Here is a 25,265-nt window from a genome sequence, read left to right on the forward strand (position 1 = left end):
CATGTAATACCTCATGTTCTTGTGGCATTCAATTAATAAAGCATAAGAAAAGAAAAACATTGTTCCTCAAATACAAAACATTTCGGAATGCACTTTAACAGCAAATATTGTCCCACCAATGAATTCAAAAAAGTTATTTATAAAGTTATTAATTTTCCTAAATTGCATTTAGTTTATCCAGTCAGAATATTTATTAAATATTTTATTTATTTATTTGTTTGTTTATTTTACTGTTAAAAACTTTTTTACCGGTACAGATAATTTTTTATTGTATGGAGAAAATAAATTATAAATACTATAAAATACTATAAACACAAAAAGAAATGAGCAAACAATAAACTGAACATCTTGCTGTATTAATTAACTGAATTAATTAAATATACAGAAATTCTGAAAGGTTAATACTTGAAAGCGTTTATTTTGTTAATTTATTTTAAATGTTCTACATTTAAACAAACATAATGATGTGTTGTAAAACAAAATAAAATAATATTAATTACATTTTATGTAGCCTACTTTATTATGTTTACATACAATACCATGATATTCTGTAAAAATTACACGACCATTTTTGAATTTACGTAGGCTACTATTAAAACGAAACGTGAAAATGTCAGGGTAATACTATTTGGTTGAATTCAATCATTATCTGTGTGAAAATCATTTAGTTTTTACTATCTCACAGATTTAAATCACAAGTGTGGTATTTTAGTATGAGTCAGAGCTCTGCGTCATGCAGGCCATTTAAAAGCGCTTCTACCGTAAAGCGCCAAATATTAACGCGCATGCGCGCTCTGTTGAATAGTTCTGAATGACAGAAGCACTCGTTCACGGGAGTTTACGGTAGTTTCGCGGTTAGCTGTAGAAGGCATGGAGGCGATACTGAACTGCACAAAAGAAGATTTGGAAGATTATTACGGGCTTCTCGGCTGCGATGAACTCTCAACGGTGAACAAAACTTACTACACACCATAACAGTCTTGTAGAGCTTGCGTTTTATTATTTTATGCTAGTTTATCACAGCATCTTCAAAAGCATAGTTTAATTAAAATAATCGCAAACGTTAGTGTGCAATGCATCTTATTGTAAACAATGTAAAAATATTTGATTAGACTAATTGCATTAACGTGTATCTGACTTTTTTTTTTTTTAACACGTCTAATAATTGTAATAGCAGAACAGCCTGTTGCGTCTACTGTATGTCAGAGAACATGCTGGTGATAATAATAATAATAATCATTGAATAAATAGCTGGAAATGCACATTCTGAAGCTTCTGCATTACAGTCAATACATGCTAATCTTGACATAAATGTATATGCATGCTCCATAGACTGAACAGATTGTGAGTGAGTTTAAAGTGAGAGCTCTGGCCTGCCATCCTGACAAACACCCAGAGAACCCCACAGCAGGTAGAGATCATAATTCATTTTTTTGTGCAAAGATATAATCTACTAATTTTGGTTTTGCATTAAGAGAGAAACGGAGATATGTTGCACCTATACCTTTGAAATGCACCATGTTTTCTGAATGATTACCATGTTAATGTGCTTTTTAATTTGTTGCAATACATTTTTTCTAAAAACATGTCAGTTACGGATTGATTTGGGTTTTCCATTAGCCAATGACCGATATAATGCCAAATCTTAAGACAGTTCTTGACCCTTTAAATCTGTTCAAAAAATCATGAGAATGATGAAATCAAGTCATGAATTAAATACAAATAAAATAATGTAATTAATTTTACAGGAAAAAGTAATTTAAATAGTTTAAACATCAAATATTGTAGTATCTCATTTATTAAATATTTTTAGTAATTCCTATAAAATCAGGAAAGATATAAATAAAATAAAAATGATTTTTATTTACAATACAAGTATAATTTACAGTTACTTAAAAATACTTATAATTTACCACAAATAAATAAATAAAAATGTATTTTTAGTGGATTGTGTTGGTACAATACTTTAAAATACTTTTTGGAGTTTTTTTAAAAAACCTATTTAAATGATGATAATTTAAGTTTATATTAAATAATTGTACATGTATTAATTTAAATATTTGTATTATATTTTATCTATTTTTTATTATTATTTTTGGTTTGCACTAACCTAAACTAACATGATGAAAGATTACAAAGTCAAATAATTTCCCTTTTCCCCTCTGATGAAACATTAATGAAGGAAGTTTGTTCAGCTGCCGTGTGTCTTTTGTGAGCGTCTGGATCTGTTTCTAAAACTTATGTGATCTTTTTTGCAGTGGAGGAGTTCCAGAAGTTACAGGAGGCTAAAGAGGTTCTCACGGATGAGAAGAAAAGAAAGAATTATGATCTCTGGCTCAGAAGTCGAATTGCAATCCCGTTCAGCGAGTGGCGAGCGCTCAGTGACTCTGTTAAAACAGTGAGTGTCAGTCAGGACGCTGATGACCAACAAATGCATTGAAAATAACACTGCATTCTGTCATGCAACAAGCTGTATATTTGTTACAATTGATAATAACTCATTAGTGTGTTTCCTAAAATGAAATTTCAGTCAATGCATTGGGCCGTGAGGAGCAAGAAAGAGGCGATGCTCGAGGCTGCAAAAGATCCAGATCCAGTGAGCGTGCACAAAGTGAATCTGTCAGAGGAGAAACCCTCTGAATCCTGTAAGAGATTTTTTTTTTTTTCAGGGCTATTTACAGTTCTTCAGTTCTTAGGTTATTTTACCGTAATGTCTCTGTTTCACAGATGATTATTGGCATCACAGGTTTCGCTGGGCTGGTGAAGCTCCCTCAGGCCCTTTACAGAAGTTCAGGAACTATGAAATATAAATGCATATTTTATCTCATTCTATGCTTAGCTTTTGTGTGCAAGTGCATGCACTCCATATATAGAGGAAAGAATCAAAATGTCATTATTATGCATAACGTTGTTTTGTAGAAAGATGAGATATATTGACATAGCAGTGATGCTTTCTATGCCTTAAATGTCCATTTTTTGTTGAAGTATGAGTAAAACATGTTTTCAAGCCTGCATATTGGCGCAAGAAATGATTATAGAGTTTATTTTAATTAATATAATATGTGATAATGTATTTTTTTCATGCATATGGCACTACTTAAATAATAATATTAATTAAATTAATAAAAAATAGAATTTAGTTTATATATATATATATATATATATGTCAGGAGTGTTTTAAAAATAGCACTTTTTTAGTCATACAATTGTATTTATGTTCAGAAAAAGAAATAGAGAAGTGTTTACCATGAGCTCCATGTGCAATCAGCATTTTGAGGTGAATATGTGTGTTTTTGTGTGTGTGTGTGAGCATTTACAGTACATAACATGTGTTACAGCTGTGTCTGTGTGTTGTGCTTAATTGTAAGCCCCTGTTGCATAAATAAAACAACTTACTGTGGAATAGTACATTTATTTACAACATGAAAAAAATTATTAAATTTTTTTTTTTTTTTTTTTTTACTATTCACAGAACTAAATGCATTCGGAACAGATTTCACTTTTCTTTTACTGTCCTCTCCAGTTACACACCTGTCCGCTGTTCCTCAACTGTGCGTTCATTCATTGGTCAAAGTCCAGCGAAGCCTCTCTGTGATTGGTCAGTCCCATGTGTCAATCATTCTAGTGACTTTCACTGACACCAGTTCACACACAGCTGTGCGCGCAGACAGACAGAAGACCCAAAGTTTAAAGTCATCATGGCAAGCAGAATCCTTCTGAAAGCCTGTCGCCTGACTCTGATGGGAAGACAAAATATTTTAATGAAAACCCCTCAGCGTGCGATGGCCGGTAAAGGTGAGAGACCTTCAGGAATTTCTATTGAGAAATTAAGCAGGACTGATATTATTCATGCACGTACAAAAATAAAGCAATATGCTGTCCTATTCGATGTTTTTCAAAGAGAGACATATTTATTCTCTTATACAGTCACATGCTACCACCAAACCGAAAGACACCGACCGGACATATGAAACTGATATCTGAAAAACATTAAATTACATTTGAAACTAGGGTTAAATATGCTAGACATGACTTAAATCGATAACGTGGTGGCTCGTGTTATATAAAAGGAGTGCGTTTAATCAAGGTCATTTGTTCTTTATGCTGTGGAGGCCGAGCCCTGGCCTTTTTCTTGGCACTAAACTCATGTTCGTGTGCCAGTTGCTGAGGATCACGGAGGGCGCCGCTTTATTTACCCGCTGTTTGGCGACACCTAGCGGACAGATCGTGTCATCGCAATCACAAGACCAAGCGTGAGCGCGAACGACTTGCTGGTGACACTTTTTAAATTACTAACCTTAGCATTGTTCCCTGTATAACTAATGTGAATGTACATGCAAGTATAAGTAACGAAAAGTGATTTTGTATTTATACACACTAAGGTGGTTATAATTAACCAAGCTTAAACTAAAAACCATAAAAATAAAAATAAATCATTATTTGAAATAAAATACAAACTTTTACAGCAAAAAAAAAAAAAAAAAAGATAAAAATAGATATACAAAAAAAAGGTATATATATTCATTTTTATTGAGGTTAACTTGTACAGTACTAAAATAACTAAAATAAGAATTAGAAAATACATAATGTAAAAAAAGGAAAAGATGAAAATGAAAACAATCAAAATATTAATAAAACTGAATGTTTATATTGCAGAATTAAGTTATTTTTGTTCCCACTGCAGAATAAATATTATAAAACAATAACACTGATATTTAACATAAATAAATGAAAATATATTCAATAATTTCTTGCTATTTATTCATAAATTATTGTGAAATCTACTTAACATTTTCTGAGTGGAAATCTTGCAGCTTATGAATGTGCATGGTCTGTTAAGCATTGCATTTTTGTTATTAGTAAACCTTTTTTATTTATTGTAAAATATTACATTTTTAAAATTTTTATAACACTTTACACTCGGGCAAACTTTATTAAAATAGAATATAAATGCATATGCATTTGTACCATAAACTTTATCAGCTGTTTTTTTTCCTTAGAAGTGCCTTCTTTGATTCCTTGAGGATAAATTAAACAATTAAATTTGATATTGTATTGACTATTAATGGCAGATATTTCCTCCTATCCGTTTGTCCTCCAGGGCTTTAGTTGCATCCGTCCTCTTTTATTCAAGCGTATCAGTCTTCCATCGATTGTTTTCTGTTTTTCAGGAATCCCGACAGATGAAGAGCAGGCAGCGGGGCTGGAGAGACGCATCCTGCAGGCCATGAAGAAAGGCCAGGTAAAACACACAGTGACCTTCTGTTTGACTGTCGACTTTGGTGAGTGGATAGTTTTCATTCTGACCCACCATCATCTGTTAAACAGGATCCATACAGCATTCTCAAGCCGAAGGAATACACTGGGACCAGAGACGACCCTCATATCGTTCCCAGCATCAATAACAAACGACTGGTTGGCTGCCTCTGTAAGTCACACACACACACTTACACTTGTTCTTAGTCAGACTGACTAGCTACAGTTGATTCATAAATAGAATAAGTTAGTCTTTCTAAATGAAAGATGTGTTTCTCTGTTGTGTTGTGAAGGTGAGGAGGACAACACTGCGGTCGTTTGGTTCTGGCTTCACGAGGGAAACCCTCAGCGCTGTCCGTCCTGCGGCTCGCACTACAAACTGGTCCATCACGAGCTGCCACACTGAGCTGGACCACACACACACACACACACACACACACAGCTAAACCTGCAGAAACCGCTGCGTGCCTCTGCCAAAGATGTACAGGAGTCAAGAATAAAATTATTTAATACAGTCAATGCGTCACAGTTTTTTTTTTTGTTCCACTGTAATGTGAATCTTTATTTTTAATAGAGGCAATTGCAACTTTTTTTCTCACAATGCTCATGATTATTGCAATATAAAAACTCAATTCAGATTTAACATTTTTATATTGCTCATTTAAAGCTTGCAATTGTTTTTTTGTTTTGTAAAAAAAGTAAAAAGATCATTGCAATAAATATATATGCAATTTGCATCTCACACTTGGGCTTTTTAAATTTAGTTTTAAATTTAAAAGTCCTATTTTGTTTTATTAGAATTTTTGATCTTATTTTTTTGTTAAAATTGCTAGTAGGGATGCACAATATATCGGCCACCATATCGGTATCGGCCGATAAATGCACAACTTTTCTGTTATCGGTATCGGCCCGATATGAAAATTTGGACGATATCTTAAAGGCGATAAATAATGCATTCTTTTCTTCAGAAACACTTGACTTGAGACGACTTGTTTGCATTATTTTATTTATTTTTAAGACTTTTTATGATGAATTTTGGTAATGGGAGAGTAAAACTAGTTTAAAAATGTACACTGTTCAAACTAGGCTGATTATGCTGAAGTGTTTGGGATGTGGGTTTTAATGGAGACCTTTTTTGTAATCAGACTCTCAAAGTGTATATAAACATCTGGATTAATATTTAACCGGCCAACATATCGGTTATCAGCTTTCAAAAAAAAAAAAAAAAAAAAAAATATATATATATATATATATATATATATTATCGGTTATCGCTATCGGACAATTTTCATATCAGTGCATCCCTAATTTTGAGTTATTCAATAAATTTAGGCAACAAGCTTTTAAACAATCCACTAAATCCAACTGAAGTACACATGAAAAAAATTAATCACGACATCAAATTTAGAAAAAAAATGCATTTATTTACAATTTACAAACACAGAAAAAATGTCAGCATTTGTTTAATTGCTTCCTTCAACACTCACACAATGGCACAGCAACTAAAAGCTCACACAGTATAGATGTGTGTGTGTGTGTGTGTGTGTGTGTGTGTGTGTGTGTGTGTGATGAGCAGGTTAAGACTTAATATAGTTTAACTCCAACTCCAACCATCAAACTCACTTATTATTAATATTGGACATGAGTTATTACTTAGAATGTCATCAGTAGCATTTTATTTGATTCTGTAACCATGCAAACTTCTAAACACCTGTAAGACTTTGCATTGCCACTCCAGCATATGAACATTATAACAGCCATGAGCAGCGTTTTCATCAGATTTTGATACTTACTCAAACTTAAAATAAACACGAAAACCCCAAAACAATCTGTGTGTGTGTTTTCAGTTAAGGCACATGACACAAAAGTGGTTTAAGATCCTGTAAGGACACACACCACTTCCTTTGAACGATTGATTCTGCATCAATATTAATCCAGTACATCCTGAAGTGAATCTGAACAAAGTGCCAAAATGCTTTCGAAAAAGTCACACATTTAACAAATCCAACATCATGAGGCGTTAGTTTGTCAAGTCATTTAGAATAAAATCATATTCTATGTAAATAAATGAAATAAAAAAGCAAGTCTTACTCCCAACACCACAAAAAGATTGTATAAGCTAACATTAGTTAATACTATCGTTAGCAATAAACAATAGCATTTAATAATCTTGGTGTAATTTTTACATATTTGAACAGTAATAGTAATACAATATAACCGTAGTTTATGCATTTTGAACGAATAATGAACAAGTATATTTATAAATTAACATTTATTATTTTTTGTTCACTATGGTGAATTTATAAAATGAATAAATTCTGTTAATTAAGTTTTTTCATTTTTGATACTTATGTTAATGTATAGAATCTTACTGTAGTGTGTTGCCTGTTTAAAGGAGTATTTCTCCCAGAAATGAATACTAGCTGAAAAATACTTTATTATTATTGTGATGTTTTTATCAGACTCTCATTCTGACGGCACCCATTCACTGCAGAGCATCCACTGATGAGACACTGATGCAGTGATACATTTCTCCAAACCTGATGAAGAAACAAACTCATCCTGATCTCGGATGACCTTAGGATGAGCACATCTTCAGCTAATTTACATTTTTGGATGAACTATTTCCCCTCTCCCTCTCCAAAAGCAAAAAAAGAAAAGAAGTCGTTTAATGCTCACTAGCACACAAATATCACTCAAACTTTGAGTAAGTAACAAAACTCTGATATACAAATACTGCTTACATATTTCAGTCCCACTGGGACACTGTAGTTACAGATAAGTGCCTTTATTCAAATGGTAACTGATGATTATTCAGATGCATAATAAACATTTCTATGCTAATTTTGAAAACAACCTTAAAGGCGGCAGTCACACGATGAACTCTGCAGGCTGAAGCATGTGGTACCTGTGTGGATCGCTGGTTTTGTGCTGGCTGACATCAGACGAGGTTGAAGCCCTGGGTGTGTTCGATGGCATGCAGCAGTTTCTCTTTCAGTGTCTCCTTATTAGTGTACTTGGGCAGATCCAGCAGGTTGAAGCATGTGTGCGCTACAGGGAAATAGTCCTCTCCTCCACCGGTGGGCTGGATCACTAACGCCAGGCTCTTCATGCCCAGGATGGGGATTCGGTCGCTGCCCGTGAGGAACACTAGTGTAAGAGACAGGAAGACATCATCAAAACATGACCTTTCAGAAACAGCTAGGTATTAAACACCATCATTTGCCCAGGTGATTAAATCACACTACAGTTTTCTGCAAATGTTATGCACATGAATATCTCACTGAATATTCACTAATTGGCATACATTCCCAGAAAAGCCACATTCAAATAGTTCTTGTTTGATTTTGTTGACATGTTAGAATTAAAGGTTTTACGACTTCTTTTTATGACTTCATAAATCAGAAAATACTGTCAAGAGATAAAAATACATTTCACTATTCAGTATTAAAATGTTTTATAAATCAGGTGAATGATATATAAACAAAACCTGGGGTAAATTTTTTAATGTTTACTGTAGGTAAATGTTACTGAAGTGGAGGAAAGAACAGCCTTTAAAGATATGCTCCGTAATCAAAATTTATAGACATAAAAAGATGCAAAGTGCAATAATTGAAATCGGATGGAAATTTCTGAATATAGATATCAATGAAACTTCAGTGTTACTGAAGTGGAGAAAAAAAAAAAAAAAATTATTTTGAGATCACACTAAACAAATGTGTCTCTGGAGCACAAAAGCAGTCTTAAGTCTCTGGGGTATATTTGTTGCAATAGCCCAAAATACATTGTATGGGTCAAAATTATTATTTTAAATTTTATGCCAAAAATCAGTAGGATATTAAGTAAAGATCATGATCCATGAAGATATTTTGTAAATTTCCTACCGTAAATATATTAAAACAAAGGCATTGCAAATAACTTCATCGGGACAACTTTAACCTGTTAACTGTCACCCGTCCGCTCTGTGGGACGCCTACATTTACTTCACTATATTACAATTAAATCTAATCTAATCTTGACAAACTATATATCGTTGGAAAGGTCTAAGACTCCCAAATATATATTTTATCAATGTTTTTTGTAAAAAATTATGTAGGGAAAGTAATAGATTAATTTATGACAAGAGTGCACCCTCAGAAATCTACATTATAACAGGAATTTTGACCTTTGTTAAAAAAAAAAGACGACTTTGTTGCCTTTTTCTCTATCACATTTTAGAAATCATGAGAAATTATATATCAACTGAAAACTTAAAATCTCAAAATTCATCCTTTTTAAACTCATTTTAAAAATCAGACATTGCATTACCACGTAAATGGTACATCAAAATCATGTTACAAAATGTTTTCATTCATGAATTATAAAAATTTAAGTTTGGATCGTGCACTACAAAGTCAATGTTCAAAAATATGAGTGACAGTTAAGGGGTTAAAAGCGATTTTCTCAATATTTTATTTTATTTTATTTTTTGCACCCCCAGATTCCAGATTTTCAAATAATATTTGAAATTAAGATTTTTCTAATATATCTCGGGCAAATAATGTCCTAACCTAACAAACCATACATCAATGTAAATCTTATTTATTTAGCTTTTAGATCGTGTAAAAATCGACTGGTTTGTGCTCCAGGGTCACTTATGTATTGTAATCAAAATCTAAAGATGCACACAGATAAAGTGCAACAATAAAACCAGCCGAATGATAGATTCAACCACAAACCGGTTGAAAAAAAAAACAAAAAACAGACAGGAATAAAACTAAAGTTTATTAATAAGTAAGAGCTGCTGTAGTGCACCAGACTTTCAGACTTAATAATTACACTGAAAAGAGGGACAATTGTTCAAATCTGAAGCCCTGTTGAAAGAAAGAAGACGGTTCACTCACACAGGAACTGTTTCTTCTTCTCCAAAGGCAGCTCGTGAAACACTTCCCAGAAGATCTTGATGGTGGGGTGATCGGCCCAGTACTCGCCCTTATACTCCGTGCTCTGAGAATCAACACAGTCACGCAGAACATTTACAACCTCGACAAACTACAGCAGCACAACATTTACAAACACTAGGCTTGCGAATCAAAAATCAATTCCAATTCCAGAATCGGATACTCAAGGTCAGGAATCAGATACATGTTGTAAAATTTCAATTTAAATTCCACCTATCGATTCCTGTGTGCGCATCTTTTATTTTTATGTGGCGAAACGGGGCTGTTAAAAATATATTTGTCTTTGAATCATTCATTTAAAAACACTGATTCATCTGGTATTGAAACAAGTAAATACTGAGTGAGTCACTGAATCATTCCATTCAGAAATTCCACAAGATTTGGTTTAGTTGTCTAGTATTTTTCCTTGAGCATTGAAAGAGAATTATACAACCTCAATTTAAAAAATAAATAAAATAAAAATAAATTTGCAACTTATCCAGAATCCTGCAGCTCTATTTCGCACACAAATAGCTCTTAAACGACGCCAGTTTGTATGATTTTTGTTCATGGTAATTAAATGTTTTGCAAAAAGAGACAGAATAAACATATGTTCGATATCTAAATGTTTGACTTCATTTTTTAACCACAGTGGAATCGAAAGAATCAGAATTGATCAAATCCACATGATACCCAAACCCTACCAAGCACACACTGTCGGTCCTATCAGCTGGTATAAATCACCCACAGTTCATTTTTACCTTCTCTAACTCCTTCCAGTCATAATTGGTGTTTCCTATGACCATGGCCTGCAGTTCACTGGGCTGGAAAAGCTCTAGAACTTTCCCTCCACACACTTTGTGAAATCCCGCGTAGAAAGCGCTGAACTGAGGAGCCACGGAGGTGTTGAATATATAATCGACGTAAGCATTGACAAACTCCTGCCTGGATGGGTTGAATAGATTAAATCATTTAATTAGGCAAAAATATCAATCAAATCACAAACACTGGAGTTCATATGTGAACTGAAGTCAGTGTTGAGTGAATGATGCATGTAACACCTGTTGGACTTGTTGACACTGATGTCTGTCCCGTTGGGAACCAGCTCCAAAACTTCAGTGGTGCCAAACATTTCCTCTGTGATCTGTCATCACAAAATAAAAATGCATGCACATGCTTGTATTTTTTTATTTTTCATGAATCATAAATTTAAAAGATCTTGTTCTTACTGTGAAATTCAGGCAGAAAGCCTCTTCCAGATCATCTTCTGTATAATCCAGCAGCTGCTGAAGACTCCTGAAGATCCACAGACACAGAAAACCACTGATGAGCGTCACATTTAAACTAGGCAAGGCAAGTTTATTTATAGAGCACATTTAATACACAATGGTAATTCAAAGTGCTTTACATAAAAGAAAGTAAAATAATCATGAAGAACACAAATAATACAAGCAATTTTAAAACTTTGGGAATTATTTAAAAATTGACTTATTTTAAATTAATTTAAAACAAGTAGAAATAAAAAAAAAATGATTTTTCATAAAATACAGTGCAATCAGTTCAGACATCGCACAGTGCTCAATCAACAAATGCACAGAGTCTAGATTAGTCTAGATTAATCTAGAACTAATCTAAGATTATTACTTAGACCTATAAGCTAACAGTATTATATTTGATGCACACATTCAGCCTCTAAGTGATCAAAACATTGCTGAAAAATATCTTGTACAAAATCTACTACATGCATTATGATGTGTCAAATTATTTGTTCAGCTCTCAATCACCATTGTATGTTTTGACTAAATTAATGAGGTATGTTCGAATCATTCTGTCTAACGTCAGATGTTTATAGACTGGGAAGAAAGATTTAGGTCACAGTGCTTTCACAACACACCAAGCATCTCAATTATAATATGCTCTGGAAATATTATACACAACAGTAAATCAAAGTCTCATCAATCGAGTGAAACAAACCCACCTTCCTACGTCAGGCATGAGCTCCTTCAGGTCCTCTAGAGTGGGAGTTTTCTTCAGGAGTTTCTTGTACAGCGCTAGCGGGAAGTTCAGCTCCACTATAGTGAGGTTATAGATGGCCAATCCACAGACCACACCGATCAGATGGAACAGATCGATGTCTTCAAACGTCTGCAGTAAAGCATATCTGACATGTGTGAGTGAGGTATGTATATACACATTACATCATACAGTATGTATTTGTTACAACATTCTCATTTTCTCAAGCAACTTGTTTTTCGATCAATGCATTACATTTTGTTTGCCGAAAATTGAAAGGATTTGTTTAACTGGCATTCAGCTAAAAGATGAGTTTAATTCTTAATGTTTTATGGCTTAACATAAACCACACAGAATTTCTTAAAATTAAACTTATATTATTGTAAATAAATAAATAAATAAATGATTAGACATGTTTTTGATTATTAAAATTTAAATAAACAATTCAAATGCAATTCAGAGAAATTAAAACAAAAAACTAGATTTGGCAAAAATTCTACACAAATATTCATAGGGAACTAAAAATGTAATTTATTTTTTTAAATTTCAATAAATCAATGTTAAATAGTTTTCAATGAATTGGCATAGTTTTTGTAGTGATTGCTAACATTTAACTTAATCATTGACAAAAAAATAAATAAATAAACAGAATTTACGTGTGGGCATTCGTGCTTTTTAAACTGTACCTTGTGAGCAAACCAGATGAGTCTGGACTCCTCGTAGAATCTGAACATCCCATATTTAGGGTCCAAGAGTTCTTTCATGATGAGCAGGAAGAACTCTTTTCTCACACCGCCGGCGTCCACGGCCTCCTCTCCAACGAAGATCACCTGCAGAAAAACACCGCATTACAAACCACCAAAGCACCACTAAAGACGAACAGACTGACACCAACTCATTCACCTTCAGTGGCTTCTTGTAATCAACGTTTTTGGACTTCCTCAGCACCTCCATGGAGTCCCCGACCACGTTTTCTCGGCGTACGATGAGGATGAGGCAGGGGTTTACCGACTCCACTCCTCCACCGGACAGAAACAGAGAGTGTAAGTTCTGTCTCTGAGCCTGATCCACCGCCATCTGATCATAAAACAGCACTGTCAGCTCACTGCAGTGAAACATGATGTCAAATCATCAGATGAGAAACATCTGTCACCTGCATCTGGATCACAGCATCAGTCTGAAGCAGCGCCGTCTTTGCCTGAGCGTCAAAAACAAATGGGTATTTGCACATGGTCACCTGAGAGTCCATGACCTGCACAAAACAAAGGAGAATGTTACTGTATGTCTGTCCACAGCATTATGACTACTGTATTTACTGGAATTTAAGTTGCTTATTTATTATCTGAAATGTGATTCAGATGATTCATCATCTAACCAAAATGCAGATCACTAAACAGAAGCAAACATACTGAAATACAAAACCTTTTTATAAATAATAATTTAAAGATAAGCAACCAAATAGCACATTGTGAACATGGACACATAAGAATTTGTGGTGAATCATAATAATCTAAGTTTATTTGTGCAGTGCATTTCCCACATGCTTGTAATTAAGTTTTGGCCTCGAGTTGACAACACATGTTGTTTATAATGAATACTACTTAAATGTATCTTTATATTTTATGCATACATTTTTCATTCTTGTGTTTTCATTCTTTCAACAGAGCAAAAACTTTGGAAATTTGCCATTCACAGATTGAAAGATGCAGAAAAGAGTCATTTTTAAACCACTAGTGGCAGCAAACAGTTCATCCAAAATAAGTTTCAAACATGACCCCATTCGGTTTGGTGCAGTTAGTAGTAAAGGATTTCAACACTTCACAACGTAGTTACTGTAAATGATCTTGAAATTCAGAAGTGTATAATGATTACCTTTGAACAATGCAGAAAACTCACCACAGAGAACATCTGCTGCTGAAACCAGGTCACATAATCATTCCTGACGTCAATGAGCTCATCCAGCTCGTGAATATAAAACTTATCATACTGGATGATCTGGCCAGCACGCTCATTAACCTGCAGCACCAAAACCAGAATGATATTAGCATTAATCAAACATAAAAAATCATTGCATAATATAGCTGCAATTGTGCATTATGACTATCACTGGTTCTTTGACAAATAGCTTTGGATAAAAGCATCCGCATTTTGTAAAGCACAAATTTATGCGACATAATTATTCATTATTCTGGTGAATGTAAAGTACATCACCAGAGTATATAGTATAAATGATGGCATACTCCACTATTGTACTATGATTTGGGACACACTAAATCTAATTGAAGTATTTAGGACGGATGTTATGTAAATTGGGGCACAGCCAATGTCTACCTTTACAAACTGTGGTGCTCACCGAGTGAAGGATCTCCAGGAATTTGAGTGAGGTGTGCAGGAAGCAGGTGAAGATCCTCTGTTCAGAAAGAGGAATTCCCAGTTTCTGCATCCGCAGTAGATACACCACCACCTCTTTATAGAGCTCCACCAACCTCTGGAAGACCGCTGGCTCAAACTTTGACCACCAGTTTCCTTAAAAACACAAAAAAAATAATAACGATTAGTTGAAAATGTCAGCAAAAAGCATTAATGTGAAATGTGCAGTCCACAGATTTTAACCACAAGCTAGCCTGAAAGTTTGAAGTAACTGTAAAACATTGAAGTGTAAAGTTTGGGTGGTTTTACAAGCATGCATTATTTGCATGAAAATTTGAGGGAGAAAATTTGCATATTTGGCATGAAAGTGTCACAATGCAGAAAAAGTGTAGTAATGAAATACAATGCACAAGTTGACCATTGACCATACACTAAAAGTGCACTAAGCAATTGTTAAATGTGGCCATTGTGTACATGCATGCAGTTTTTTTTCACTTTAAAAAACAAAACCAGCCTAGAATGTATAGATCCAACTGGTCTGGAAAAGTCTTAAAGAAGTCTGTGAATTATATGTGTGTCCTCCATTAATAAAGAACGTTATTCTAAAAATGCTTCACTTTATATATAGCCTTTCTGAGCTCAGCAAATGTATGATACAGGACAAGATTGGTAAAAGAAAAAAAAAAAGCTGTTTTTGGCCAACCGACATTTTGTTTGGTGTTATAATGAAGCCGAACAAACAGAAGTCCTCTCATGGAAGACGGGACATACCGAGCACTTTGAGGGGGGCGTCCTTCAGGCTTACGACGGCCTTGGCGAAGGGAATAGTGAGGGTTGTGAAGTTGTTGGGGTTACTGAGGAGCGGACACTCTGGCAGCGTGAGGTACAGTCTCAAAGCCTCAATGTCTGGAGGAGAACTGCTCAGTCTGGGGAGGAGATTCTTCTCCAAACTAGCAGCTACCTGTATTAGGATTAACCATGCATTGGTTACAACAGGAATGAAGAGCACTTAGCAATACAACCAATAATGAAAGTGTGACGAATATTTACTCACTCTTAAGTCATCAAACAGTTTGCTTCTTTAGCAGATTTGGAGAAATGTAGCATCACTTGTTCACCAATGGATGCTCTGCAGTGAATGGGTGCCGTCAGAATGAGAGTCTGATAAAAACATCACAATAATAATCCACAGCACTCCAGTCCATCAGTTAACATCTGGAGAAGTGAGAAGCTGAAACAAATCCAGCATTAAGATGATTTTAACTTTGAACCACTGTTTCTGGCTAAAATAAGACTCCTCTATCCATAATATTGCTATCTTGAGTGAAAGTCATCTGATCTGAATCAGGAGAGAAATCTGCACAGATCAAGCACAGTTTACAAGATAAAATAGTCCGAAACAGCTCCAAACAAATATGTGGCTGGATTTTCATGTGGGAGGACAACAGGAGATGGACTTTTTCACTAGAGGAAGTATTATTATGGATTATGGACTCGTGTTTTGGCCAGAAGCAAAGGTCTTAAAGATGGACTTGTTTCTTACAAACATGCAGCTTCTCACTTCTCCAGATGTTCACTGATGGACTGGAGTGCTGTGGATTATTGTGATGTTTTTATCAGACTCTCATTCTGACGGCACCCATTCACTGCAGAGCATCCATTGATGAGACACTGATGCAATGCTACATTTCTCCAAATCTGATGAAGAAACAAACTCATCCTAATCTCGGATGACCTGAGGGTGAGTACATTTTCAGCAAATATAATTTTTTTGAAAACCTACTCTTTAAAAGTTACCTTATGTCTTCAAATGAGATAAAATGTCAAAAAATAAGCGACTCACAATTTGTGAGATTTGTGGGTAATCAGGTTGGATGAGTCTGTGGTAGAGCAGGCGAGCCGTGTTAATGTCTACACCTGAGCACTTACTGTTAGTGCTGTAGTGATCTGGATTACTGCAGAACAAAACACTCATTAGAGAAAAGATCATCAGCTATATAAGGATTACACAGAGTAATATAATGTATTAAATGCATAACAGCTACCTTCCAGACAGAAAACTTCCATTGAGACAACTTGCTGAAGAGAACACAAGATCAATCTCACTACAAGAGACATAAAACACATTATCAGTATGATGGACTGTTTTATCACAATCTTTGATTTGAATTTAGGTTACACTTTGTTATGTCAGACAAAATGTTATGTAAAAAGCAGTACTTGGTGATTTCTGGTGATAGTCTCCCATGGCTGTGATTGAGCCATTTCTGGATGAGGTCATCACTGAGTGTATATATCGGTCCATCAGGTCTGGTTATCCGCAGGTCAACTGGAGGGCTGTCGTCCTATAGGAACATTTTTTAAATACATTTAATAGTTTTGGACGATGATCTGTTATGTTACCTTGTAAAACTGGATTTGTGCTGACTGGAAATAATTCATCCAGACAAATACAATACCTGCGCATTGTCCTTTTACCATAAAATAAATACAAACTAGACAGTTTTTCCTGTTCAATTCTGGTACCACAACAGATATATTATTGTAAATATAAGCAACTCATTAGATATTGTTAATCAGTTGTTCTATGTTCACACTTTGGTCCTTCTTTCACTGCAAACATGATTGAAAGGCAACATTAAATTAAAGCTGACCTCACTTTCTTTCTAATTAAATGTCCCTGGTCTTAATGCACATGACTCATCAGTACATGCTGCTCTGAAAAATTGATTGTGTATAAAACATAATCTGAAATGTAATAATTTTCTCGAATTTTCTAATGTAACAAAAGCTGTGTGGGCCGCAGGGAAATAATGGTAACCACTAACAGCATCATTTATAGCACTTTTCATCTTATCATGATAAATCATAATAGATCAAGCCTTGTCCAAACATTTTTACTTGTTGTTTAAAAATCATATACAATAGAAAATAATAATGATAATAATAATTCATAATATTTCATTCATTAAGATAATTCATACATATATCCTTTAGTTTGACCCTTGACCTCTGCTCCTCATACCTGAGGTAACACGTAGTGAGCAAAGCTCTGGTCTCCTCCAGCGTAAATCCTCTTCACACAGAAACTCTGCTCCGCCTCTGAAATAGACAAATCTGAAACATCACAACTTTGCTTTCCAGGGGCGAGTCTCAATCAGCTCCATGAATCAGTACATTGATTCACAGCATACACACTGAGACACCGATGAGTAAACAAAAGAGCTCATGTATAATACTGAAGTGCAACTCAACTCTGTGATCTAGAGTTATTTGATTTACTGACATGCATGGAGCAAAGCCTTGAGCATTAAGATCAAAGTCAATACATTGCATGCATCTGAGAAACACTGAGAAGCATAGCTGTCAGAGAAATGAATTCTGCTGAAATACTTCATGTAGACGACCCACCTCCTTCCACAGGCACAGGATCAGTATGTGCTCGCCAGCAGCCCTTCACAGGGGCGGGGCTTATCCTATTGCAGGTCGAGCGGGTTCCTAGCTGTCCGTTACCACCGAGACCAAACGAGTCAATCTTTCCCGATGAGGGGATGAACGCCAAAGTGTGCTGCCTTACATGCAGGTGAAAATGAAAGCAATTCATGTTTTTCATGAGAAATATAAGATACAGAAAACTAAGACTATGATTATGGATGCTTTGATACTTACCTACCACAAGCTATCTGTGCAACCACATTCCCCATGAGTTCAAACACCTTCCTAGGGTTCACCTCATGGTTTGTGCTGTTGTGTCCCAGCTGACCGTAACCTCCAGCTCCAAATGTAAACACACCTCCCTCCTACAAAAAAAAATTAAAATAAATTACTAATCATGCAAAGCTAAACCTGTGTATACTATAGAGCAAATCCCAACCACCTGATTTCTTAAAATTTGTCACTAAATTGTATATACCAGCATGTCTAACTGTATTCACACACAAACAGTATAATCATGTAAAGCAATATTTTATTGCATTTTTATTTCACTGCAAATGTAACTATAATATTGCGCAGTCCTTTATATTAAGTTGAATATATAGGTGCACCCAACTTTATTGACACATATAGTATACTTAGTTTTTCTTTGCAAACATAACTTAAGACATTATTTCATTGCAAGCTGTAACTATATTATCATCAGCTCTTTAAATAAATATCTTGGCCAAATATTGTTCTATCCAAACAAACCATACATCAATCAAAAGATTATTTATTCAGCTTTCAGATGATGTATAAATCAAAATTTGGAAAAATTTACACTTAAGTCACATTTTAAAACACATCAATCTTAATTACTACTATTAATTTGTTTATAATCTATTGTTTATATTATTTATAACAGTAACGAGGGCTAGATGTGGAAAAACACCTACTCAGATGTGCATCATTATTAAGCAGGTTTTCTTTTACTGGTGAAATGTGCCAGAAAAAGAGATTTAACTCACACCAAAACTAAAAAATATATTTATTGACCATGAGAAAGATGCAATACTATAAATTTAGCAAAATTAAGGCATGACATTTGGACAAGAAATGCTTATCTGGGCATCAGGGTCACAAATACTGGTTGGGAAGAAAAGCTAAAGACTTAAGGTGAAGAATAAGGCACTAAAATCAAGAATTAAACCACCAGCAAACTACAAGTTTCCAGAAAACTAATTATGCACACATTGTACTAGAAAGAATTTCTCAACTGGTTGTAACTATATTACAGTCCAATACTAATCTGTTAAATGTCACTATAAAGCATAAATATGCTGAAATACTATAAACATCAACATGAATATATGCATAGCAGCTTTGTGTATTGATATACATAATTTAACCTGACCTCATCAAAGCCTGACTGACCGGAATACGTTTCAGATATGCAGCATTAAATATGTAATCATAACCTACACGGTTCATTATTAAGCCCTTATAGTAAGCCATCATACCTTTGTTAGTACAGCCGTGTGGTCCTCCCCACAGCTAATGTACACCACCCGCTGCGACCTGAGAGTCTTCAGCAAAGCAGGGAAACAGCGATCTGAGGGATACAACGCATCACACCATAAAAATTATTATTCCAGAGACAGCTCAAATGAATGACTAAGGTGTTTGTTTTACCATCATTGTCACTGAGGCCCAGCTGGCCAAACTTGTTTCGCCCCCAGCCGAAAACAGCCCCAGACAGCGTGAGCCCGAAGCTGTGAGCGCCCCCTGCGGATATCTGGGAAAATGGGACGCCATGCAAAGACTGAATGACTTGTGGGGAGGAGACGCTGGCTCCCTGGTTCCCGAGACCCAGCTGTCCATATTTATTTTGGCCCCAGGAGAATATCTGACCTCCTTGAGCAAGAATAAATAATATTGCATAGTGAGGGGAAAAAAGGGCACAATAATCAGGTTTAGAAATGTTTAGTGTTTAAGTCAGAATCATACCTCTGGCTAAAGCAAGGGAATGGCAGTTTCCACAGGCCACCTGGGCAATGTGAATCTCTGATAAACTCTTCACAGTTCTGAGAGGAGAGAACGGAAACAGTGGCTTTGACACACGGTTTTTGTTACAGATCCAGAATTTTTTTTATTTTTTTATGTATGCAAAGTATGTTGTAAACAGAGAACCTCAATGAAATGCATCACAGCAAAATATACAAATCGTGGCCAAACATATATTGACATTAATATATTTTACACCAATCTTTTTGGCCATTTGTGCATATTTTTGAAAATATATAAAAATCTAAATATATTAAGGCGAGACACTGCAGGTGAATAGGGCAAAAAAATAACTAGTAGTTATCACCTTACTTACCCAGTTGATTGATTATATTGATTATTGCAAAAAAAATTTGTATTACAAGTTTTCAAAAATGTTATGTTTAAATATGCAAATGAGGCATTATTTAATGAAATGTGCTAATTTGCATTAATGTCTAGTACAAAAATCTGAACACTAGATGAAGTCAGTTTCAAAATTTTTGTTTCATTTTTTTGACATATTAGAGTCAAATGTTTTTACAGAGGGAATCTGGGTATCTTTTTTTGTCACTCCATAATTCAGAAAATACTTTGAACAGCCAGAAAACAATATATTTTCACAATTTTGGGGGGAATAAAATGTTGTACATAATCAAGGAAAATATATATGAACAAATCCCTCAGTAGAAACCTTCAGAATAAAAATTTCAAGTTTGGTGTGTGTAAGTGCTACTGAAGTGGAGCTTTATGGCTCAGTTTTTGAGAAAACGGCCTTTAAAAATATGTATTGTAATTGAAATCTATTGGTACAAACAGATAAAGTGCTATAAAAGAAACACTTAACACTGTCTTTTGGATGTTTTCCTTCCACTAGTTTGAAAAAGCACTTTATGAAAAACCAAAAAGCCCAAAATCTCAAAATTGACAGGTGCTTGAAGAAACAGCATTTTTGCCTGCAGTGTCTCACCTTAAGGGCAAAAATATAAACTAAAAAGTATATTTGAATAAGAAAATACATGTAACATTTGAAGAATGTGACTGTATTGTAATATATACAGGGTAAAACTATATATATATATATATATATATATATATATATATATATATATATATATATATATATATATATTTATTTTTTTGCAGTACAGGCAAACCCATTAAAAAGGCAATGATGCAGAGATATTTAGTACTTCTAGGGATTTTTTTTACCTTGGTATACGTATACGATCTTCAATGTTTGAAAGGCCGAGCTGCCCATCTGAGCCCAGACCCCATGCAAACACTTGTCCTTTATCATTCAGAGCCAGAGTATGAGCTTCACCACAAGACACGGCCACGATGTTCTGAGCATCCAGAGACATGACCTGTTCTAGAGAGGGGAGGTAAACATATGACAGCGTTTGAGTGAATTATACAGATGCACTACACTAAATACTGGCCAATATATTGTGCGAATTATTTAATACGTTGCATCTGCTACAGCAAAAATCATTTTTAGAATAATAACATTCATTATTCAAAGTTTATTTTATTTTTAAGCATTTGCTATTGTCTGTTTTTATATCCTGTTTTAATCCTTTGACTTGTGAAATAAAGGACCATTTCAAACCATCTAGATGTTTATATTGGTCTGTGCTTGACACTTCTAGATCATTGAGTAAGAGGTCATGTGACATTTAAGGAAGTGACAGCAGTCAATGTCACTGACCGACCCGTACACGTTTCTGTGGAATGAATAATATGTTACAACATCCATCAGATTGATTCCAGAGGAAGTACAGACGGTTTCATTGATATAACCTAAAATAACCCAGCGTTTTCGAACAGGGAAAGTTTGTGGGATTGTGATGCACTAACGGACAGTTTTTTTCTTTAATTAACATTTATTCTTCATCAAGGATGCATTCAACTGATCAAAAATGACAGTAAAACATTTACAAAAATTCATTATTTCAAATAAAGTATGTTGTTTTTAAATTTCTATTCATCAGTGTCCTGAAAAATAAAACTATCACCTTTTCCACAAAAATATTAAGCCGCACAATAGATAATAATTCTGATAATAATCAGAAATGTTTCTTGAGCAGCAAATCTTTCTGAAGATCATGGTACAATGAATAACAATGTTTTGATCACAGGAATAAACTACATTTTACTCTGTATTCAAATCGAAAGCAGTTAACTTATATAAAAATATATACTAATATTTTATATTAATAAACAGTATTTACAGTATTTTTTGTCATCAACTAAATGCACCCTTTAAGACAAAAATGGGACAAATTTAAACATTTAAACACTTTACTCAGATCTTAAATACAAAACTGATTCAATAAAACAATCATTCATATATTATTCTGAGTGGACAATTGTAGGTCAGCATGAAATGCTGTCTTAAGACACACTTTACATAAAATGAACAAAAAGGGCGAGGCATGATTTAATCCAACAGGATCATAAAAAGAGGGTGTATTAGTGAGAAACCACCTTGATATTACCTTATTAAAGATTTTTTTAAATAAGAGGGATTGATGACATCAGTCACAATGATTTGAAGTGAATCATATAATTATGATCATCAAGTAATTACACTAATAATGTCAAAATATTCTAATGTTGTAAAGTGTCTTTGTGGCCGGACTAACCTGGTTTCTTGCGTGCTTTGTCATGCCCCAGCTGTCCCAGGTCATTGCAGCCACAGGTGTACACCGTCCCGTCCTCCAGCAGAAAGACGCTATGACGTCTGCCGCATCCCACATCCCTCACACGCTTGCCCTCCAAGAACTCACATTTCCTGGGCTCCAGGACTATCTCCTCATCAATCCCACCCAAACCCAGCTGCCCATACGAGGCATTCCCCCAGCACAGCATGACGACGGGCCGTGAGGCCGCTCTCTACCACAGGTGAAGACCTACAGGTCCAGCCGCTTAGCACACACACACACACACACACACACACCTGTCAGTGGAAAACAAACTCTATAATGCAGCAGCAACTAGATGCTAATTATTATTTTTGTGATACTATTATTGATTTTCACTCACTAAAAACAAATACAAGAACCACCTCGGACTAAAGTGAAGAGAAAAAATAAATAAAGATAAAAATAACAAAAAAAAATTTTTTTTTTTTTTTTCAGAATGCATACAGGGTATGAAAAAACGGGAACACACAGGGATTTAATCATACAAATATTGACATTAATTAAAGTGACATAAAATAGTTGCAATTGCAATTATCATTTATTCTGCATCAAAAGATTTATGATATAAAATTGAAATACTAAGAAAAAATTATTAACTGCAAGATCAACAGCCACAATTACTCTCTACAATTACTTTTTTTTTTTGGTCCTTGATAGAAACAAGCTTCTATAGTTGCATGAAAGTACTAAAATGTACCAAATTATATTATATATTATGAATTATGAGTCCCAAATGTTATACTGCCACCAAATACTTTATTTACTACACTATACTAAACCACATACCCTGGAAACAATTAAACTCACATCCCTGTCATGTACTATTACCTGGCTGATGCATGCAATCACTAGTATGTTACAACCTAACCAGAAGCCTAATAATAGTATAGCTGCTGTCACAGTTGTCAATGGGTGCCACGGTTTAAATAGATCAAAATGAAAGCGTGCAAGTTAGTCCCGCCTTGAAAAGAAAATTCTCCAGAAATCTTTCTAGAAAGTTCAGTTTGAGGGAGGTGTGTACATTAACATTTATTGCATAACACCGCTTACAGTCAAATACTATCATTGGGTGCAATAAAACGGGTGCTACAGCTTTAAGTGCTCACAGATAAATGTAACTGTTTTATACCAAACAACAACAAATGCAACACTGTATCGAATTCTAAACGTCATGTGATTCACGTGAGGTTTAAATGCCCTGATCTGTGTGGCGTATGTTTAAATGGAACGTGAAATTGACCGTTAAAACGGTTGGTTTTTAAACGCATTTCTGAGGGAATGTCAGCTAAATTCGTATTAGCGCAAAACTATGTGTATTTGTTTTCAACGATAGCCTTTCCAAATAAAATTAACCACACCTCACTACTGTTGTGCACGAATTTGTGACTTCAATAAGACTACAAACATACACAAACGTCTGTCCCAAATATATATATTAATAGTTGATTTGAACACCGCTACATTTCTGCACCCACACCCATCAGGGTTAACGTTAGCCCGTCATAAAACACGCTTTTCTTACCTGTTGATATGCAATATAACGCTCTTGTAGACGCGTCCAGCACTCGTTCAGGGGTTATGCTTACATGAACGTTAATGTAGATATATTTTGTGAAGTCATGACAGACTGAAAGAGCGCCAGCAGGAGGACACGCGCTTAAATACACACAGTAGAATGAACGCGAAGCGACGGTAATATTCTAGAGCCTTTGTGACACCGGATGTGACGACACAAGCATGCGGCGCTCCTGCGGCGGGATTAAAACGAAACTCAAACACACGCGTAATAATAATAATAATAATAATAATAATAACAATAATAACAACAACAACAACAATACTACTAATAATATTATTACATTACATTTAATTACGAATTTAATGGTACAAATTGATAACAAGAAAAGGTGTCAGACAGCGATTAATTGAATAACCACAAAACTATGTTTTTGACTTTGACAACTTTGTTGTTTTGTTTAGGGCTTGGTTTATGTATTTTGTAAAATGTCTGAGTTGCAATGGCACTTATTAAAGTCACTTGTCCCAAATTTTCTCTGACATTGATATATATTTAAATTGAGAAATTGTACACGTAGTTAGTCTGATTATCTGCAGAAATTTTTAATCTTGACCTTGTTCGTGTTCGTATTCATTTTTGTGAACGCAGCAAGCACACAATTCCAAATTAAAAGTCCCATTATCATTCCACATACCGGTACTCTGAAACATAAATAAATGAGTAAATAAAAGTGTTTTCTTTCCCTCTATATATTCACTATATGGTAAATTAATGAGAATGCACGTGTTTGTTTAAAAAAAAAATCCCAGTGTTTTCTAATACTCAGGCTGATACCCCAGAAAAAAAATAAAAAATAATAGTGAATAATTTCTAAATAATACAAACAAACAGTTTCAATATGTAAATGTTTGTGAATTGGATAAGGGTTCATTTTAATCATGAACATGTTCCAGTGGTTACAAACCTCAGTGTAAAATTTCAACACCCAAAACTAGCTACAACAGAAATGTTGGATTTTTA

General features: G+C 34.6%; 3 protein-coding genes across 4 annotated transcripts; 2 read left to right on the forward strand and 1 right to left on the reverse strand.

The window, feature by feature from the left end:
* The first annotated feature begins 864 nt into the window (after positions 1-864).
* On the forward strand, positions 865-3,086 carry LOC113080436 (dnaJ homolog subfamily C member 12-like). The gene is made up of 5 exons (XM_026252611.1): positions 865-948; positions 1,333-1,411; positions 2,259-2,398; positions 2,531-2,645; positions 2,728-3,086. Exons 1-5 carry the CDS (start codon positions 871-873, stop codon positions 2,808-2,810), a joined length of 495 nt encoding a protein of 164 aa, XP_026108396.1. The 5' UTR covers positions 865-870; the 3' UTR covers positions 2,811-3,086.
* Positions 3,087-3,626: 540 nt separating this feature from the next.
* Positions 3,627-5,770, forward strand: LOC113080430 (cytochrome c oxidase subunit 5B, mitochondrial-like). The gene is made up of 4 exons (XM_026252605.1): positions 3,627-3,795; positions 5,172-5,242; positions 5,329-5,428; positions 5,550-5,770. The coding sequence occupies exons 1-4, from the start codon at positions 3,699-3,701 to the stop codon at positions 5,660-5,662; spliced, it is 381 nt and encodes a 126-aa protein (XP_026108390.1). The 5' UTR covers positions 3,627-3,698; the 3' UTR covers positions 5,663-5,770.
* An 889-nt stretch (positions 5,771-6,659) lies between these two features.
* On the reverse strand, positions 6,660-24,401 carry LOC113080429 (probable E3 ubiquitin-protein ligase HERC4). Of its 2 annotated transcripts, none has more exons than XM_026252603.1 (24): positions 24,249-24,401; positions 22,667-22,948; positions 21,231-21,390; positions 19,983-20,059; positions 19,668-19,889; positions 19,496-19,587; positions 18,228-18,358; positions 17,970-18,130; positions 17,584-17,660; positions 16,779-16,903; positions 16,604-16,663; positions 16,402-16,513; positions 15,330-15,519; positions 14,542-14,714; positions 14,061-14,204; positions 13,342-13,440; positions 13,092-13,265; positions 12,875-13,018; positions 12,154-12,320; positions 11,405-11,471; positions 11,237-11,319; positions 10,937-11,120; positions 10,140-10,242; positions 6,660-8,406 (listed from the first exon to the last, which is right to left on the reverse strand). In XM_026252603.1, exons 2-24 carry the CDS (start codon positions 22,890-22,892, stop codon positions 8,198-8,200), a joined length of 3,180 nt encoding a protein of 1,059 aa, XP_026108388.1. In that variant the 5' UTR covers positions 22,893-22,948; positions 24,249-24,401; the 3' UTR covers positions 6,660-8,197. The 2 variants fall into 2 exon arrangements, with proteins under 2 accessions (XP_026108388.1, XP_026108389.1); XM_026252604.1 differs by having other exon boundaries at positions 14,085-14,204; positions 24,249-24,400.
* Positions 24,402-25,265: the final 864 nt, after the last annotated feature.

The sequence above is a fragment of the Carassius auratus genome, unplaced genomic scaffold (genome assembly GCF_003368295.1).
Source record: "Carassius auratus strain Wakin unplaced genomic scaffold, ASM336829v1 scaf_tig00031339, whole genome shotgun sequence".
NCBI lineage: Eukaryota > Metazoa > Chordata > Actinopteri > Cypriniformes > Cyprinidae > Carassius > Carassius auratus.